Source organism: Spodoptera frugiperda, chromosome 9 (assembly GCF_023101765.2).
Source record: "Spodoptera frugiperda isolate SF20-4 chromosome 9, AGI-APGP_CSIRO_Sfru_2.0, whole genome shotgun sequence".
Taxonomy (NCBI): domain Eukaryota; kingdom Metazoa; phylum Arthropoda; class Insecta; order Lepidoptera; family Noctuidae; genus Spodoptera; species Spodoptera frugiperda.
Genome location: NC_064220.1, coordinates 8,600,243 through 8,619,691, shown reverse-complemented (window position 1 = coordinate 8,619,691; position 19,449 = coordinate 8,600,243). Strand labels below are relative to the sequence as shown.

At 35.0% G+C, this 19,449-nt stretch overlaps 2 protein-coding genes and 1 long non-coding RNA gene across 7 annotated transcripts in view; 1 reads left to right on the top strand and 2 right to left on the bottom strand.

Annotated features, from left to right (window-relative positions):
* Nucleotides 1-683: 683 nt before the first annotated feature.
* LOC118271262 (transmembrane 7 superfamily member 3) lies at nucleotides 684-15,624 on the bottom strand. Its single transcript, XM_035587271.2, has 9 exons — nucleotides 15,199-15,624; nucleotides 14,561-14,890; nucleotides 12,830-13,083; nucleotides 12,329-12,503; nucleotides 11,527-11,694; nucleotides 10,998-11,150; nucleotides 10,223-10,483; nucleotides 5,263-5,425; nucleotides 684-3,155 (listed from the first exon to the last, which is right to left on the bottom strand). Exons 1-9 carry the CDS (start codon nucleotides 15,275-15,277, stop codon nucleotides 3,077-3,079), a joined length of 1,662 nt encoding a protein of 553 aa, XP_035443164.2. The 5' UTR covers nucleotides 15,278-15,624; the 3' UTR covers nucleotides 684-3,076.
* Nucleotides 7,162-9,205, bottom strand: LOC126911053 (uncharacterized). Its single transcript, XR_007705608.1, has 2 exons — nucleotides 8,263-9,205; nucleotides 7,162-8,008 (listed from the first exon to the last, which is right to left on the bottom strand). It is a non-coding gene; the product is annotated as an uncharacterized LOC126911053 (long non-coding RNA).
* Nucleotides 15,625-16,262: 638 nt separating the features above from the next.
* Nucleotides 16,263-19,449, top strand: part of LOC118271185 (uncharacterized) — a 132,257-nt gene continuing 129,070 nt past the window's right edge. For 4 of the 5 annotated variants that reach the window (XM_050696049.1, XM_050696047.1, XM_050696045.1 and 1 more), the window contains exon 1: nucleotides 16,264-16,536. In XM_050696049.1, the coding sequence (XP_050552006.1) occupies nucleotides 16,433-16,536 (104 nt within the window). In that variant the 5' untranslated portion in view covers nucleotides 16,264-16,432. Of the gene's footprint in view, nucleotides 16,537-19,449 lie in introns of all 5 variants that reach the window. The other variant, XM_050696050.1, reaches the window with a different exon arrangement.

Sequence of the window (19,449 nt, the reverse complement as noted above, 5' to 3'; positions counted from 1 at the left end):
GCCCATCACAAACTGATCAGATAAAACCACCCTGTACCAATACAATGGGGTCTATCAAAAACACGCACTCAGCGCCCTCTATGCTAAAGCAACTGCACAGATTATCAACGCTTATAATTGGTTTACATTTTGTCTGTCTGTTCGTACCCTATCTATTGATGGGGACGAATGCGTTTGATTTGAATAGCTAATCTTATGTTGGCCAGTGCTGTATACTAAGGGTCTAGTAACTACATTATTATTGCAGTTTTTTTGTCGTAAAATTGTGATCGAAACTTTATTTACATTATTATAAAGGTAAAAATTGTTTGTCTTAATCTAGAGTGGTTTTAACGTATAATTTTTGTATCTGAAGATAGTTAACAGGCTGGACATTGGTATATATTTTACTCTTAACCACGAACACGGCATTTTTGCAAAGTGTATGCTAATAGCTTAATAGCTCAAATCAATAAAAGATTTGAGTTTGAGTTTAAGTTTAGTTGGTAATGGAAATGTGAGTAATAATCATCATCAACATCATATCAGCCACGACATGTCCACTGCTAAACATAGGCCTCCCCCAATGACTTCCAAATAGGCCGGTTGGAAGCGACCTGCATCCAGCATCAGTCATATAAGAATATGTAATATAATTAATCGTAAATGTAGGTAACAATAATAATTAAACAAATACAATAAACATTTAGATAATACATTTATTAGCTAAAAATGATAATGTTTACATGTTTTCAAGTCTCATTTATAAATCACACTTTACAGTCTTACAGCGATTTGATATGATGGTAATAGTATTTGATAAATATCTAATAACATGTATACCGTATCGACACTCTTATGACTTAATTTTAAACCACATATTTGTTATCATCTTGGCTGGCAATACACGAAAAATGAGAGAAATAAGCCCAATAGTTAAGTCAAAAAATGTATTAAACTTTGAGCTAATTTGACCCCTCTTTGCAAATACGGCATAATAACAGCCGCGCCGCATGCGCAAAATTTCTAGACAACCGTCAACATTACAGCTCTTCTATATTAAAAGTACATGGAGGCTGTTCACACAGAATTTAATACTTGATTAATTTAAATATTATTTTTTTTGAAGATTTCATTTTTAAAATTTTCTATTTTCGTTGAATTATTTGTGCTTCTGTGAACGAGTACTACTTGTAGTTTCATTTAAATCATATGAGTGATCTCCATACTGTATACTAATAATAATAATGGAAGAAACGTTTTTATATCATATGTACATCGTTGGATACATTTTTTCGTTACATTTTAGGCATTAAAGAGAGCATAGGTACTTAAATTGTCTTGCAGTGTATTATATCAAAAATTCTAATACACGTATATAAGATTAATATTGAAAATGGACGTTGACGACCAAAGCCATAATATTGGCAAGCTTATATCTATCTGTCTCTTTCACTGCACTCCTTTATTTCATAGCAAGAAAGAGACCGACATATTCAAATCATTTCACTTTAGCATGTTAAGCTTTCTGTTGTCTTATTTTGTGTGTTCTTAAGGTAGCATTATAAAAAAGTTTAGGAGAAATGTACTTTATAAGTAAGTCTTTCCAAACGTGTTTACTACTGTAAGCCAAAATCTACAGTAGTGATGATGCACTTATAGTGTCTGATATTAGGCTGATGTGTACTAGGAACATTTAATACATATTTTAGTTGGTACACGCCTTTTATCCTCTAAGGGGTAGGCAGAGGTGCGCATTAAGTGCCGAAATGTTTTTGTTGGTGTATTAAAATTATTTAACAACAACGTATGCGAGATATCCAAAAATAAGTAAGTTAAAATGATACGAGGTATGTAAGTTTTTAGACGGCGCAACCAGTTTCAAGCCATGACTGTGTCATGGTCATGAGTCCTATCGAGACTTGAAATTAGTTGAGCATCCTCGAACTGTTACGTGAATAAACCAAATATTCTACCTACTAAAAATTGTTTAAAAAATACTAACGATGTATAACAGTGACTTCTTTTAAAAATTGTGCCATTCATTCTTAACGGGTTTATACCCTTTAATGACAAATGAGGGAGAAAAGTGTTTTGGGAAATTCGCTCTTATGCCCTGAGAAATAAATACTATTTTGAATTGTAGTCGTTACTACTGATATGTGTGAAATTAAAGTAGTTTAATTTCTACATATTTTAGTAACTGGTCGAAGTAATTTATTTATTTATAAGTATTTGGACGACAATAAGTAGTAATTCACTTTAATTTTTAAATATATAACTTTTTATCAAGAATTTGGTTAAAACTAAACTAAAATTAAGATAATATTAAATTAAGCTAACAAAAACATAGGTCTAGGATTAATTTTATTTCTTTGGAAAATCAAAATTGGTACTTGTATTACGTCAGCCCGCGAAGTGGGAGAATTATTCAAAAATAAGTTGTTCTTAGGTTACCATGGTAACCGATTTTGTTAGTTAGTTAGATTTATAACGTGTTTATTGAGATCGTAACTTTTTTAAATTGTTACAAAGATTAGGAAGATTGTCTTTAACAATATTCTCAGATTGCTTTGAGAGTGATGAGCCTTTTGCCATACACCGGCCATTAGACAGATCATAGAAAATTATTGAAAAGTCCTTTGAGTATTTATTCAGCTCTGTTATTAAAGTTACCATGCCAACCATCTGTGTTAGTGAATTATTTTAAGAACCATTTTTGAGATCGTGTTTTTGGGAAATGTTTATTTAACTAGAAATTGTTTTAGAATTTTTGACCGACTTAATTGCGATTTAATAATAATAATTACAACCGTGAGACAAACCAAAGCGTGCGCAGACGCGGCGACGTTGCGCGGCCTACTGCCGCCGCGTCTGCCCACGCTTTTCATGTTGAAGAGTCCCTATGTCACTCGAAACTAGTAGAGCTTCTTTCCATTACTGTACGTGAGTGAACCGTTGACTTTTAGTTAATAATAATTAGTTAATAATAACGTTTTAAGGGAATATTGCGAAAAAGTTTGTATTTGGAGGAGTACTTTGATTTTTTTATCATAATTGGTTTTAAAGTGATACCAGTGGTTAAATAGTGTTGTGTCTAAGACAGTAGGGCTGTTCTTTCGTTCTGAACTCTTGCAACAGGCGCACCAGCTCCTTGTCCAGTCTGCTGTTCAGGGCTGAAATGGAAAAAAAATGGTTATTAAACATATATAATATGTATATCTTATGGGATAAGATAAGAGGGGGTAAACTAGGAGACAGACGATCTAATAGTCAGCCGTCTATGGACACCCGTAGCACCAGAGCAGACATAGATTCGTTGCCGGCCTAAAAATGAGTATGCGCTCTTTTCTATAAGGTTTGAAGGTTTATTTAGTTTTAGTTAGCAGTAGGTGCAACAAAATCCAATTTCATATTTATATTATTCATAAAAAAATATAGTACTATATATAACGATTACACGTTTAGGAGACCTCAAAAAAAAATGCTTTTCATATCTTCTTGCACGGAAATAAAATATAGGTATATGATATGTATCACGGATTCGATTTCACCGATACTGCGCAGTTATCTTCGACAGATTCATTGTTCCAACCACGTTATCATTATATACTTTATGATTCATACACAATATGTGCTTTTTAAAGAAAAGTAATGTAAACAGTGCAGATTTTATATTTTAATTGATATACAAAACATTAAAAGCAATAATGTTACAATACATGTAAATAGTAACGATATTTGCGTTAGTTTTTTGAGTTATTAATAGGTATGCGCATGCGCATCACTTGTGATAACGAAGCATTGAACTCTAAAATTGCGGTCAAGTTTAAAAAATTACTGAGTCGATGATTTCATACGGATATTTAACAATATACTTATATTAAGTACCTCTTTTCAAATGTGTGTAAAAACAATAATACATATAGTAACCTAACCAAATAAGGCCTATGCCCCAATAAAGCCTATTTTGAAAATTTCCGTCTTCCCGATGTCAAATGGTCGCCAAAGTTTGTAGAAGTGTGCATGCACATTACTTAACTAATTTGAGCACAGCAAGCAACCCGTGCCGCGATTATGTTGGAACCTACAGACGAAAACAATCACGACGTGGAGCGCACTTTAGTTTTTATAAAATTCGAGTAGCGTAAACTGTTAGTATTTTTATATTTATCAGTATACGACGTGCCGTGTTTTCTCTGTATGACAATTATACATTTAGCCATCTCCTCACATTAGTGAAATAGCTATAATATCGGTGTATTTCATATAATCGTTGTTTTGTTTACCTATGTGCCATGTCCTAATAAAGCCTACAAAAAAAACGTGTAGGCCTTATTACGGCATAGTTGTTTTTCAGTAATTTCATAGAAAACGGATCACCAGCTTCTGTCAAAAAGAAAGCCAATGGATTTTGCAAAAGATGGAAAACGCTGTTAAAATGGTAGAAAGGGGTAAACGGGGTGAATAGATACAGAAAAGGGGTGAATGGATATCGGGAAATTCTTCATAGTATCTATTCACCCTTCGAATTTTATGCACCCTGTTTTACCCGGTAGGCTGCTGCAGCCAGATATAACTTCCAAAGAAGTACGCATCATCTAAAGAGTGGTTCGACTACACGAAAGCTAGGTCGGTCGCTAAATTGGCTACAGAACAAGAAGTTATTCTCATTCGTTTGACTGATGCTGGGGTACCGATGACTTCAAAGATGTTACTTGGGTATTAAATGATGAGAAACTCGTTTAGCCTGATGTATAATGACCAAAATTAATTAATAAGATCTCATTACATTTATTATAAGCATTGACAAAGTTTTCTTATAATTAAGAAGTTGAATACTTACTAGTTTTTATTGAGGCCTTATTAAGACATAGGGTTCCCAATAAGGCCAAAGTGACACTTTAGTTATTTGTGTTTACAAAATTGTAATTTTTGTTTCTAAAGCCATTTTGATTCCATTATTACAAAGTTTAATAAATAAATATAAAATTTTGAAATTATCAGCCCATTGTCATTTTAAACTTACGAGCTAGGCGGTAATAAAAATAAGGTAGGCCTTATTTGGTTAGGTTACCTTATATAGGTCTTCTATTATAGAATATAATTGATTTAGATCAATTCCAAAAAAAATGAAAGTTATGGGAGTTACTAAAAGACATAAATACGCCTAAATTAACAAGATAAACTATCAAAAATAACCTTTTCTAACCATACTAATAACCGTCAAATAACCAAAATTCAACCTTAGTACAAATAATTAGAATTTAAAATCGAACTTACCGTCGGAAATAGTTGGTTATAGTACCATACATGGTTTGTTCCGCGTAGGTGAGTCTGACCAGCCTAGTAGGGGGTGGGAATGGGGGTCTACCACGGTTGTGCCAATGCTGGAAGAAGAACCCTAGACTGGCTAGAACTATCCACATCGACGCCATTGATATGTCTGAAAAGAAAAAAGGGAAGATGTACGTTTGTTTTGTTTTTAAAAAAACGTTGGATTTTCTCCTGTGTCGTGGGTGCGTTTACAAACATACAAGTTCACATACACATGACACCCAGACCCGAAACAACAATTTGTGGATCACACAAAGAATTGCTCCGTGCGGGAATCGAACCCGCTACCTGTTGCGCGGCAGCCAGTTGCCCAGCCACCGCACCAACCGTGCAGTCATTGTCATGTGGTGACATTAAGTCTTTGACTGCCAATAGAAAACTGTTGAAGGCAAATCCTCCGCTAACGTCGGTCACCGGTGACCACCACGGCGTTCAATGTGTTAATTGTTCATGTACAGTGGCCAGCGGATTAAACAAATCATAACACAAATCTGTCAATAATATTTTCATTGGATTTTTGACTTTATTACAAAATAGTAAAGTTCGAATTGACCTGCAGACTATTTTAAATCAAATAAGTTATATGCCCCCCGGTCCCCATCCAAAAGCAGGAAAAGAAGAGCATGATTTTACCAATAAAAAATCGGGTTGACTAAGTGCAACAGTTGAAGTTTGAAATAATTGTTAATAGCTCATTGACAACTACCAATCTTAATCATGAACTCGTTTCTATTTCCTCGTATTTTCAACGTCGAATCGAAAAACCCTATTTGAACAGAATAGAATAGTCATTTATATCTAAACGTTCTGATTATGTGGTTAGTAAATGTATTTATTACATGGTATGGTGTTGCTTTTAAAACCTATGTTTATGACTCCAAACAGGAAAAATAAGCCACAGATTGATCGAGTACTTATATATATTTATTTATTATATTTATCCCTTAATAAAGAGTACAGTCGAGGCAAATGGGATAACTGTAATGTAGTAAACACATGTTTAGTTTTGGATGAATTAGAATGCCTATGTTTATACAAAGAGAACCTGGACTCTTTGGTTAGGTTTAGGTTTAAAGACACTTTATTCTCAATAAAAACATACAATGTCACTTACTTGAGAACAACACTAAGAAAATAAATATAACATAGGTATAGTTCGTCATCATTAATTAGGTACAGACTACATAGGATAACGCAATAAGTTAAAACTTATTGGTTCCTTGATCAGATTTTTTTTATTAAACTCGTTGGTCATTCACAAATTACTTTGATTTTTAAATCTGGATTTACGGTCTATGCATTTTAACTACGACAAATGTTATAATGAGTTAACATTAATGAAGAAAAGCTCTACTAGTTTCGAGTCACAAAGGGACTCTTTATTATGAGCAGCGTGCGCAGACGTGGCGACATCGCGCAACCTACTCAAATTGACCCGCCGAGAGTCTGTCTGTGACTCGAAACTAGTAGAGATTTTCTCCATTAATATACGTGAGTAAACCGTGTTTTTAGTTAATATGTAGTATGTAGGGGAAGTCAGCTCAAAGCGGCCACCTTAACTTTGAGTTTAAAAAAAAGCCATTGAACGAAAGATTTTTAAAGAGAATTTTATGCTAGCTAGTCGAGAATTTATCGAATTTTTGGAATGGCTAATTGAAATTTGCGTAAGTTGAATAATAATCATATGATTTGCAGATTACGAAAACTTGTCATAAAACCGCTTTGCCCGAGTGGTCGCCCAAAGCGGCCACGGGGGTAAGGGCAACGTGGCCACCCCAAAAGTTTTCAAGCAATGAATTGTTTTTTGTTAGAAAATACCGTGATTGACAAAATAAAAATGCAAAATCAAAAATCAACACATATAATTCACATATAAAAAATTCAACAACATTTTACCTATTTTAATCACAGTCAGTCATAATTTTATTTATCAATCTCAATCAATAATAATGTAAGTTCTACTTACTTCTATTATTTTAAGTATTAATATCTTCTATGCATTATCTACGAGTTTTTACCTATACCTAGCTTCGTCCCAAGAAGCCTTTTTTTTTGAGGGGGAAAATCATCCAATGACTTCTCCCGCCTTGGGCGAGGCGAGAGGGAGTGTCAGACTCTTACTGACTAAAAACCACCCCGTTCCTTCTCCTGCTTTTCGAGCCGGAGCCCTGGTAAACCCGCTAGGTAGTCCGCAGCTCCGGACCAGGCATCAGCCCTACTGGGCCCCATCTGTGGTGGTCTGATGGCTCTTTGAGGCGCGCGCGGAACGCGACGCGCCGCACACACGGGTCTGGTTCTGTTCGGGCGGTGAGCTACCCTTGCTCGCCGTCCGCAGACCCGCACTTACGGTGGCCGGAGATCGTCCCGCGATCCCCGACGCCCGGAGTGTCTCTCGCGACGGCTGGGGCGTGAGGAGGTTTGTTCTCTCACGCGCCCCGCCTCCTCCTTAGCTAGCATGACTGCTTCGCAGAAGGAGGAGACGGCATCCCAGTCCCTCTCGCTCCGCACCATGGCCTGAACCAGTGCTGGGCGCGAGAGGTCCCTGAGGACTTGGCGGTGCTCAGCCCACCCAGGGCACACCGCCACCGTATGTTCTACCGTGTCCTCCGGGCGGTCCTCACAGTGATGACACCCGGGCGTTTCCTCCGTCCCAAGAAGCCTGCGCTGTTTTTCTCTTGTAGTTATTGACCATCTAAACAAAATAAATAAGAATTATATCTATGCAGCGATAATATGAAAGTAAGGGCAAAGCGGTCAGTTGGCCGCTTTGCCCGAGCCGCTTTGCCTTTTTCAACCATTATATTTAAAAAAATATTTTCACTCACATTATTTACTATATTTCGAAGCAAATACCGAACAAAAAAAGGCAAAATAGATAAGTAACGTTAAACGTACAATAAAAGCATTTTAATATAAATAGTTTTGACCAAAACAGGTTGAACTTACCTCGTATTATTTTAACAAAACGCACAAAAAAATATTTGTCGTTACTAGAACCACGGGTTCATTCTCACCGCTTGAAAATGAGTGACTGGCGCGGGGCGGGAGTTTGGTTATACGTACAGAAAGGCAACGTTGCGCTATCATTTCAAATAACCGAAAAATTAAGAGTGGCCTCTTTGCCTCCTATGGCCGCTTTGAGCTGACTTCCCCTATGTGTTAGTATGTCTCACGATAGTTATTATAAAAATAAATTATAAAGAACAGTCATGTATGCGCTCAAATAATATTTTATGACATAGATTATTTTGGGCCCACTAACCCACAGTGACAATAAAATTGACCGTAGTTGATTGGTAGGGAAAATAGTCCTTTCCTGTTGGTAACTAACGGTATGCGCATGAGCAACCAACTAAAAGTGTTGATTTATTTTGTGTTTACTCATACTATATTAAACTTTGAATTTAATTTCGGTAGGAATATATATATCTAAATTAATATTAAATTACCTGCACATGGTACTTTAACAAACAATCCGTATAAAACTCTGGTTTATAATTTACTGTAAAGGAATGAGATTAAATTATCCAGAAGAACTGGTTAAACAAAAGGAATGAATATATCATCCTTAAGTAGTTTCCGTCTACAGCTCAACATGGGCAAAGTCAAAGTCAAATCATTCATTCCAATTAAACCAGATACACTTAAATTAAACCAGACACACATAAAGAAATAAATATTAATCTGTCAGTCTATCCGTCACAGTGAAGCTAGAGGCTCGGCCCCGTCAAAAGTACAGAGGCGTGCTCAACCCTATTCTCTAGCTCTTTGCATCCAAGCCCTACCAGCTACACAGTGGACTAATGTCATTTTACTGGGTTGAAGTATCTACTGCTGGGCCTTAAGCACATAGCAGGAAACCACGCCTAATTTCAAGAGCCTAGGTGTGGTCTCCTGTTCCAGATATCAATTCCAGATAACAACGGACATTAGTTTTTGACAAATACAACAGGCCCACTGCAAACTTCAATTTGTTAAACATTTATTTTTATGGTTTAAGCTGGTAAACGAGCTGAGAGATTACTTGATGGTAAGCAATCGCCACCACCGCTTCTGGTGTTTGTAAACACCTTTGAAGCGTTACAAGCGCGTTGCCAGCATTTTTGGAGGTTAGAAATTTAAGGGTTGTCGGAGAATCGGGGATTGGGAAGATTGGGCAGAGGGTAATTGGGCCTCCGGTAACCTCACTGACACAACGAAACACAACGCAAGCGTTGTTTCACGTCGGTTTTCTGTGAGGCCGTGGTATCACTCCGATGAGCCGAAGCATAGTTCTCCCACACTTGGAAACATTAAAATTAGTAGAGTACCAATTGTTTTGAAAACAAACAGATAGGTACTTATTGACCTATTCGTATTTTATCTATACATAATACCTAAATGTTTTTGTTTAATTACCAGTCTTATGCTATGTTATTGCGACATAGGGTAATCACCCGTATTATTAATTCATTACATTAGGTACAGGGGCCAAGAACAAAGGGTTAGTCACCGAATATAGAGTAGATACGAAGTATATTGTGCGCCGACGCAGATCATAATTCACAAGTAATTTTGGAGTTGTATTGATTTAAATGGGTGTAGTCCCAAATAGACAATGCAAACTTAACTACATAATTAATTTGAACGAAGGGGCAGGCAGTGTTGCACATTACGACACGTAATGCTATACAATATACACCCACTTTTCACCTATTTTGTTATAAGTCCCATGTAATAGGGGGTGAGCCTATTGCCATATACTGGTTTTAATTAATTTGAAATATAAAAAAAAGATAGATTGGTAGTGCATTGGTTAGGTGACAACCTAAAATAGTATATTCGTGAAGTCGTTATTTTAAAAGTATCTGCAATGTGCAAATTCGAATGTAAGAAAATTGTAAGTACATAGGTTTTTAAAACTCACCTTTCCAATCCAAAGGAGGTGCTAAAATAGCTTTATTGAAGTGTGGAACAATGGCCCTTCTGATCACATTTATAATGATGAACTTCAGGTTCGATCCCATGTAGTAATCGATGGCTAACACAGTTGCGTACGCGCCGATGAACGCACAGCACAGAATGTTTGCCGCGTAAGACACGGAGACGACTGCTAGAGCCGTCAGCATCACCACCAGGATGAAAAGACTCCAGAAATTGAAGTCCAACTCCAGGAATAGTTGGTGACCTACAATTTTATATGTGGTTTAAAAATGTAACAGTTCATAATTTTTTTGTTGATCTATTCGTAAAGAAGAAGAACATTCGGTACTCTTAGTAATTAAGTCTTTGACTGCCAATAGAAAACTGTTGAAGGCAAATTCTCCGCTAACGTCGGTCACCGGTGACCACCACGGCGTTCAATGTGTTAATCATACATCAGATTGGGTTGCTCGAATGAATCAACCAATCCTTAGTACGAGTTTGCTTTTCGTTTAACGAAATCGAAACGAGAGCGCGTTCGGCGCACAGATTGGTCGGCTCGAATGAACTAACCAATCACAGCGCCGAATATGCTCTCGCTTCTATCTCGTTAAACGTAAAACAAAGTCGTACTAAGGATTGGTTGGTTCATTCGAGCCACCCAATCAGATAGAATTATTAAAGATAAGACCATTCAGTGTCTTCTCTTTACAAATAGATCAACCAAAAAATTATAAAGTGTCTCTCTGTAAGTATATTTATATTTGCAGACAACTTACCAGGAAGCCTATAATAGAATATTGAAGCCAGCATAAACCCAAGGTTTAGGGACGGCAACAGTACCGCGAGTACAGGAATGCCATATAACCACCAGAACAGCCACCATATCCCTCCGAAGAACACACCAGAAATTGCTGCTGCTGCTAGTAGTGCTAAAACAAATTCAAGGTCAAATAAAAACTATGGTCATCATCAACAACAGAACTGTGAAAATCTACGGCTGGATTAAGATCTCTTCCACGATAGATATGCTATGTAGCTATACTGCGAAGATCTAGGGAATAGATATGCTGTTACCTATGTGACCGTTTCCACCGATACTAAGCTAGCGATGCGAGTTAGAACAGTAAGGTATAAGCAAATAAATTTATGTAAAAAACCTTGTTCTCATCTTAATACATGATTTACGAGCATGCACACACGCAGCACGAGTTCTTTTAAGCGACTTAAATTGATTTGTTTAGTATATTTAGCAAATACCAAACGTAACGAACCGCTAATTATAATAAAACAGTTATTCATAATTACCTGGTTTATCAACGACTGTAATTAGAGCTATTAAGATATAAGTTATGATGACGCCGGAAAAGAAACCAGCGAAAAACATTTCAGTCTTGAAGAAACGGTGGCCAAAGAAACATATGAACACTCCAACAAACATTAATGCAGCACATAGAAGTTGAGATAGCCAGTCATCTGTAAAAATAACATAAGATAACATATTGTCATTATTATAAATCTCCCAATCGATTTCGATCACGGTGGGTAGTCTGTCTTACTAGATTAGTCTACTACGCAGGAGATATTATAGTGCACAAGTGAGTGCACAAACACCGGTGCATTCTCTGTTACGTCACTCTCTGAACCCAATGGGACGGCAGACCGACACGACCGGAGAGAGGACAGGCGCAAGACCAACGTGCTTTCCGAGCCATTGGGGTGAAACACCTCCGAATTTTCCGGTTCCGTGCTAATAATGATAACTTCACTCAGAAAATGCCATTACCACTTTTTGGCCGGCGCGGAAATCAAAAATGCGTCACGTTGCACAGCAGCGGGTCACCCAACTAACGGACCACGCAACCGTGAAGTCGGTATGGGTCTCATGTAATAGAGAGCAAGCCTATAGAATATCCTGAGCATTATTCCAGGCTCCGTACGAGGACCTTGTTGACACTTGTGACCACTCAACTACCAATAAACCGGTCCTGAGCTGCGCTTGTTATTAAAATTCTTCATTCTGAATTTCAACCCCATAAGTCATCAGTTTGCTTAAGCTACTTGCACGCTGTTTAAACCAGACTTAAGTCTCAAGGTCAAAGGAACTCACCAATCATTTCGCAGCCATAGTCGTTTATGTCATTACATCCGTAACTATAGTTTGGCACGTATACAGAGTATTCCGAAATATTATCAACCCTTGTTGCCACTACTGTGTAAATAGCACCAGTGCCTGGGTAAGCACTCAACATACGACGCGTCTCAGGCCAGGAACTTTTCGGAATCTTAGAGAGAGAAAGAAAGAAATTATTGAAAAACATCTGACAAAAAATTGCTTTCCGATGTCGAATTTGTGTCCAAAAAGAATGACCCAGACAATTTTTTTATTAAAAAATAGATTTTACCATGCCATTTTTGTAAATTTTTGTACAAGCCTAGCTGGTTATAAATAAAAAACTTTTTGGCCAAGGTAAACAACTTAAAGGCATATGAGATTTGGCTGCAAATTAGCATATTTAACCAAAAAGAAAACTTAAACCGGAATAAAACCAAGATAACTTTAAAAATAGCAACACATGAAACCAGTTAGGCAAAGATTTGGTATGCTTACTCGGTAACCATATTTCTTAATATTCTTGAGGCTCATCATCTTTCTGATGCCATCAAAGTAGACATCGGCGTAGAAATTCATTTCGGGTAGATACATCATGTAAAATGACATGTTCGCTTGCATTGTACTCTTACAATCAGGGTCTATCGATGGTGGTGCCGCATCCACGAATATATAGTCGCTGTATGTCATCACATTCAGAAATGGAGTAACTGGTATTGGGTACTCCATGTTGCATCCACCTGGGATGGGGTCTGAAAAAATCGTTACTGGTTTATAAATATGCATGCACAAGAGACAGATTAGGATAGACTAAATTTGGCACAGGTCTGCGTGTTCGCTGCTAACACTGCCGTTGCTCGTATCTCCTCAGTTTCCATCTCCTTTAAGATTGCATCTAGCGGCGAGCGAAAGGAACCGACTGCCGGGTTGTTTTAGGACGGCTGGAGCCTCTCACACTGTGTTGAGTGGTAGATGTAGAGTCTTACATCTTCTATCGCTTATAGATACCACGGGAAACGCACCGCCGGCAACGCACTTATTACACTTTTGGTGTTGCGTATGTCCAGATCACTGATCGCTTACCATCATGTGATCTTTATGCACGTTTGCCCCCTTAAAAAGTAGTTCACTTTGTGGCCAAGACGTGATGGCCGAAAATATATTCTTATCATCGTTTTCGTGGTTTGATCTTAATAACGTATGCAGATTATGTTATGCATAGTGCGTCAATGAAAAAATAAAACCTGTATTAATACAAAAATGTTATATAACCGGTATTATTGCAGATTTTATTTTTAGGTTCAGTCGTAATAACTATTATATGTTATATTCATGTAATATATGCCTTGTGACATTTTACTAGTGAATGATATCAATCATATGATCAAGTAGTAACTGGTAGGTAGGTACCTAAAAATAGCTTTACTTCCTAGGTAACTAACTACTTAATTTTTTTATTCGTAAAAATATTGGTTTCTTATTTCATTCAACAGGTATTAGTTTACACTCGATTCACATGGGAACCTATTGCTTTTTTGCAAAAAAATATATCATCTATAATCAAATACTTATATAAGTAGGTAGAACCTTAATCATAAAAGACTTGAGTTTATTTAGTTACTAAAATCTACTGTATATTCAGTATGTTATATACTTATAGACAAGCATAAGTATATTAGTATATAGGTATTTATGCTAGTTTATATAAGTTATATATTATGGACCATAGTTGCCTAATAATAAAGGTTTAACCTCTTGTATACTGGTATATGAGACAATAGAAAACATATTGTGTCTCATGTAGATCTGCATTCCGGACCCCTTATCTCATAAATAACTATCTTAAACTAGCTTTTGCCAGCGGCTTTGCCTGCATTCCCATGGGATAAAAAGTAGGTAAGTGTAATCATCATGTAATCCTATGTGTTATTCCAGACCATAACCTACCCCTGGTCCAAATTTCATCCCGATCCCTTTAGCCATTTCGACGTAATTTACTAACAAACATACAAATAAACTTACAAACTATCGCATTTATAATATTAGTAAGACCATAAGATTTGAATATATTTTTAGGTTTAAACCAAAACTGGTTCATAAGTAAGTGTCTTGTGACAACTTTTTAGTTATACTTACACATAATACAGAAATATATGGTTAATTGTGTCTTCAACTAGGATAAGAAGACAGTAACTACCTAATTAATTAAATTACTGTAAAACAACTTACCCATTGCGAAATATCCATGGACAGAAATATAAACTCGGACAGTAACATTATTATTAAAATTTGATACAATAAACGTGTTGACTGGGGTCATATAGCTCACTAAACCTAGATTAGTGCCCGTAGCACTTTGATTCCCTTGTTTGTCCGATGTAAACAGGGTGATATTATTTAAGTGACTATGAGCTTGAAATAATATAAACGTAAGGTTCTTGTTGACATCCGTAAAATTAATTGTAACTCTTGATATTCCATTTAATGTGATAAAGCCTCCGTATAATTCTCGGTTGTCATATGTTATTGAGCTGTTTAAAGGAATTGTTACGCTGCCATCTGAAACAAATTAGTTTGATATTTGAACTTGCTTTGTATTTTTTTTTTTTTTATATTAACTTAATGGAGAGGAAAATCATTGGATATTTATTGAGTATTTCTATATATGCGGAATATATCTATTGCGATTTCCGGGTTATTTAATATTTATAGGTAGGTAAATTATAATAAATTGATTGTATACCTTACAAAAGTAATTATGAATGTAAGTAATATTCTCTTATGCAAGGTATCCATTGTAAGGTAAACCCATATGAGCATTTTGTGTGAAATATAAGCAATTTAAAGATTACTATTCAATTATTTACCTTGTGCAGTAACAGAATTGAGAAAATAAACTAAAGACACTATCACTAAGAGAAGTCTATCACCCAATAAAGAAAGCATTTTCACTTATCAATACCAGCAATGTTATAAAAACGTTATCACTGATTATATTGAAACACAATAGCGAAAGTTTTGATCACATCCAATTAGAGCATAAATAATTCGTAACAGCTGATCATATTGACACTTGACAAGATCACAACTGCTTGCTAAAAACACTTTTAGTTAAATATTGTTGGGACAACGAACTACACTGTGGTAATAAATGACACAACAATGAAATTATTCACATTTTGCTTGTATGATAGCGCGTTCATAATACACAATCGGCAAGGAAAAAGTCGGCAAACGAACAAAACAAGTTTGCCGAATGACAGCTTCCTATCAGGAACAATGACAATGACAGTGACACAGACCGAATGAAATGAACAAGTTTAACCTAGTTTTGAAATCATTCGTTCACACAAAGAATGAATTGGAACAGATAAAACAAATAAAAAATTTCGTGTCTGTTTTCAAGTCTGTTTTTTCAGTTAAATTTTTCTTTAGAGTAAAATATAATCTTATACTTGTGTACCAGTGCTTTAAATTCATTATGTAAATATGTAACTGATCTTATTATAACTTTTAAGATCCATTAAATATCTTAAGGTCCTTATATGTAATTAATAGAAATAAAGTTTTCAAACAATAAAATAAAAATAAATATTTCTTTGGTCAATTTAGGTACTTTCTGTGGTCAATTGTGTTACTTGTACTACAAATTATAAAGCCAACAACAGAGAACTTGTGTAATTTCCCTCTCTTATCATCATTTACAACAGAAATTGTTTGCGTATACTAAACTTATACAAAATGAGGCGGTTTTTATTTAATTTAGTGGTGATATTGAATATAATGAGGTCGTATTAGTTAATATAGGGAACAAGGCATATATTCGTACAAAATTAAATAATATTGTTATAATTTTACATTAATTCACTTTGGTATGTAGTATCCAGTACGCGGCTCATGATGACATGACTGTTCACTGTGTTCGTTTCATTCTCGATATCGATTCCTTCGCAGGCCGCTAGAGCGCACTCACGTCAAAATTCTCAAATATGGCGGCGCGATCAATGAAGTTGTAATGTGTAGTGAGTGAAGTCTAGTGTAAAAATTGAAATGTTTAGTTTTGGTGTTGTTTTTGTGTGTGGTTGTTAACATTAATGGGCCATGGGAAGGGGCCAGGAGCTTTTAAACGCCGCCCGCGAAGGCGACAAGCGGACAGTGGAAAAAATACTTGGCCAAATAACTAATATAAGTGGTCCATTTACAAGGTGGGTCCTGATTCATGTTTTATTGTTTAACTAGTAGATTAGTGAACTTAAGACTGTTGTAGACGTACTAAGTTGTTACTGTAATATAATTCTTCGTTTAAACAATAGGAAAAATGGTTAAAAAAAATGTTATCTTAGTATCAACAATGGTGTATTGTTATCACAATTTTATAATGTTTACGTGCTTATCGCAGTTTCATGACAGATGATGGTTTCATAAACGCTCTTTATAATCATTATGGCATGATTAATGTCCACTGGAACACTGGTACAGGTCAATGGTCATCAGTAACTTAATCATCTATACCCAAAGTAAACTTCTCCAATAATTCGAATTCATCGATACGATTATATTGCAATATAATCGATCTTAAGATTTATTACAACTGACTAAGGTTGATAATTGCATGTTAGTCATACATGTTAGTATGGGTTGGGATTTGGTGTATTATCATTTGAAGATAAAAATGTAATCTTAAAAGATAAAATGTTTTATGGATTTGTTCAGTAAACAGGCCATGTCCATTTTATGTGCAATCATTATGCCAAAATACATAAATATATTGTGTGTTTATCAGTCCTAACAAAATACATATTACTAGACAGGTGTGGGTGTGAAATTATGGTTCATTTTCTTCCTGACAAAGAAATAAAATGAATGAATTGTAATAAAATTGACTTCAAAGTACAATAATAATATTATTATTGCTTAGAATTATACTAGATCTAACTATGTGGTAAGAATGACTTATTCACTACAAAGATTAATGTCTATAGATTTTCCTTATAACTAGCCAGCTTGACTCAATACCAGTTGTTTGTTATTTTATTATAACTAGTTTATAAAAATCCCACTTCAATAGGCAATGAATAATGATTTTTAAAACCAGTTGAACAGGAGAGACACTGGTCAAACTTTGAGCCCTCAAACTCATTTATTTATTTTATACAGTGTCAGGTATATGATTAAAAATTGGTATATATATAATTTTGGTATATTCACACAAACATTGTGGTTGTTGAAGAATCCAATTGGAATCCAAAAAGTCTGAAGTAAAATAAAAAATATTAATTGTGTGATAATAACTAGGTACACTTGATCTTGCCATTAAGTCTTTGTTGCCTATCACAAATTGCTCTCTTTTGGAACCAGTTTGAAGTAAAATTGTGGTTTATTAACTAATTGAGAAAAATTTTTAACTAGGTACCTACTGAAGCTTTACAAACCATTGACAAAAAATGTAAACAATGAATGTTATTTAGAACTTCCATAAATACTTCTATATGTTTTAGCAGAGTTTTGTCATAATATCAGATCATAAACATAAAATACTGTAGTGCCTACCTACATAGTTAGTAACTTATCTAAATTTAATATTTCATAGTCCGATTGTTTAACAATGTACAGGTAAATTTATATTTTACCTGTTAAATGATGTACTATTTGTACAACTTACAAGGTAATTGTCAGATATATTATCTGTTAGTTACTATTAATAGTTAAATAACAGGCTCATCATCCAATCCCAAATATGATCTAATCCCAATCTAGATCACTATTAACCAATGGTTTGTGGGTATGTGAGATACAATAGAAAACACAGTGTGTTTCGCACAGATCTGCACTCTAGCATACAACGGGTTTATAAATACCCATTTTTCATGACATGGGAAAGGGCATGCTCCATTGTCAGCTACATCATCGCTTATCACCAGGTGAGATGGTAGCCAAATATCATCCTATTACTTAAGTATAAACAAAAAATATAAAGGGTAATGGGAAATACCCATGTATTTCTGTGTCTTTCTACTTTTGTGTTGTTGTGTGTGTGTCTGTATTTAGTTTAAATAATATTGAATTTGTGCTGTTTTACTTAATATACATATATCCAAATGCGGCAGTTTCTCTAAAGCGAGAAGGGAAGGTGAAGTTCAGTAGTACTCTGTGGCAGATATTATAAATTTATAATTAAGTAGGTACTTCTAAGTGTATTAACTATAATGTGATCTAGTTATAGGTTTAATTTGAGGCAAAAAAGTATGAATGGTTTTCTGTAGGTAGGTATTATTATAAAGTTGAACAATTTGGAATATGCCTATTAGTCTGCAAGTACCTATTTACCTGTTATAGCGTAGTTCCGGTTACTTTTTATATGCAGCACTTCTGATAACTATTCCAGCATACAGTTTTTTAATAAATTTCACTTTTATTTAACTTATAACTATCTTTTTTAACTAACTATATCATGTAAGATGTTTAATCTTAGTAATATGTACCTTAGTAACATAATAATTAATATGTACCTGGCTGTATATGTAATGATAAGAAAGAGTGTATTTTTATGTAATTCTTATTATTACACATCACAACATGGCTTAGTTGTTTCAAGATAAGATCTGAGAGACTAATTAAAATAGTTAAGTAGATATTTTTATTTTTTTTAAAACTTGCCTTACATTACATATAACATACGTAGGTACCTAGTTTACATCTAGATGCTATACAAATGTGTACCTACCTGTATGGAATATTGAATCCGTATTTTGAAACTCTTTAACACAGGTACTTAACCTACCTTACCTTTTACTTTTTGTATAAGAAACCAAATGTTCGGTATTAGGTACCTACTTAATTTTTTTTACCTTATCGTAACTATATCTAAATTACTTGTAAACTGTTCCCCTAAAGATAAGCTACATTTTTGCCGTAAAAACGTAACTATGGCGCCTAATAGCTGTTTACTTTCCACTTCAAACGCAGACGAACGTCTTTCGCATATAGTTAGGTATTTGTGCAAAGATAAAATCTAAATTGATAAAAAATAGTAATTTCTACTCTTGTTGTACACCGCAATAATTGACTAAAACTGAAACCGAATTTTCTTATATCATTGATATACCGAATTTGCAATA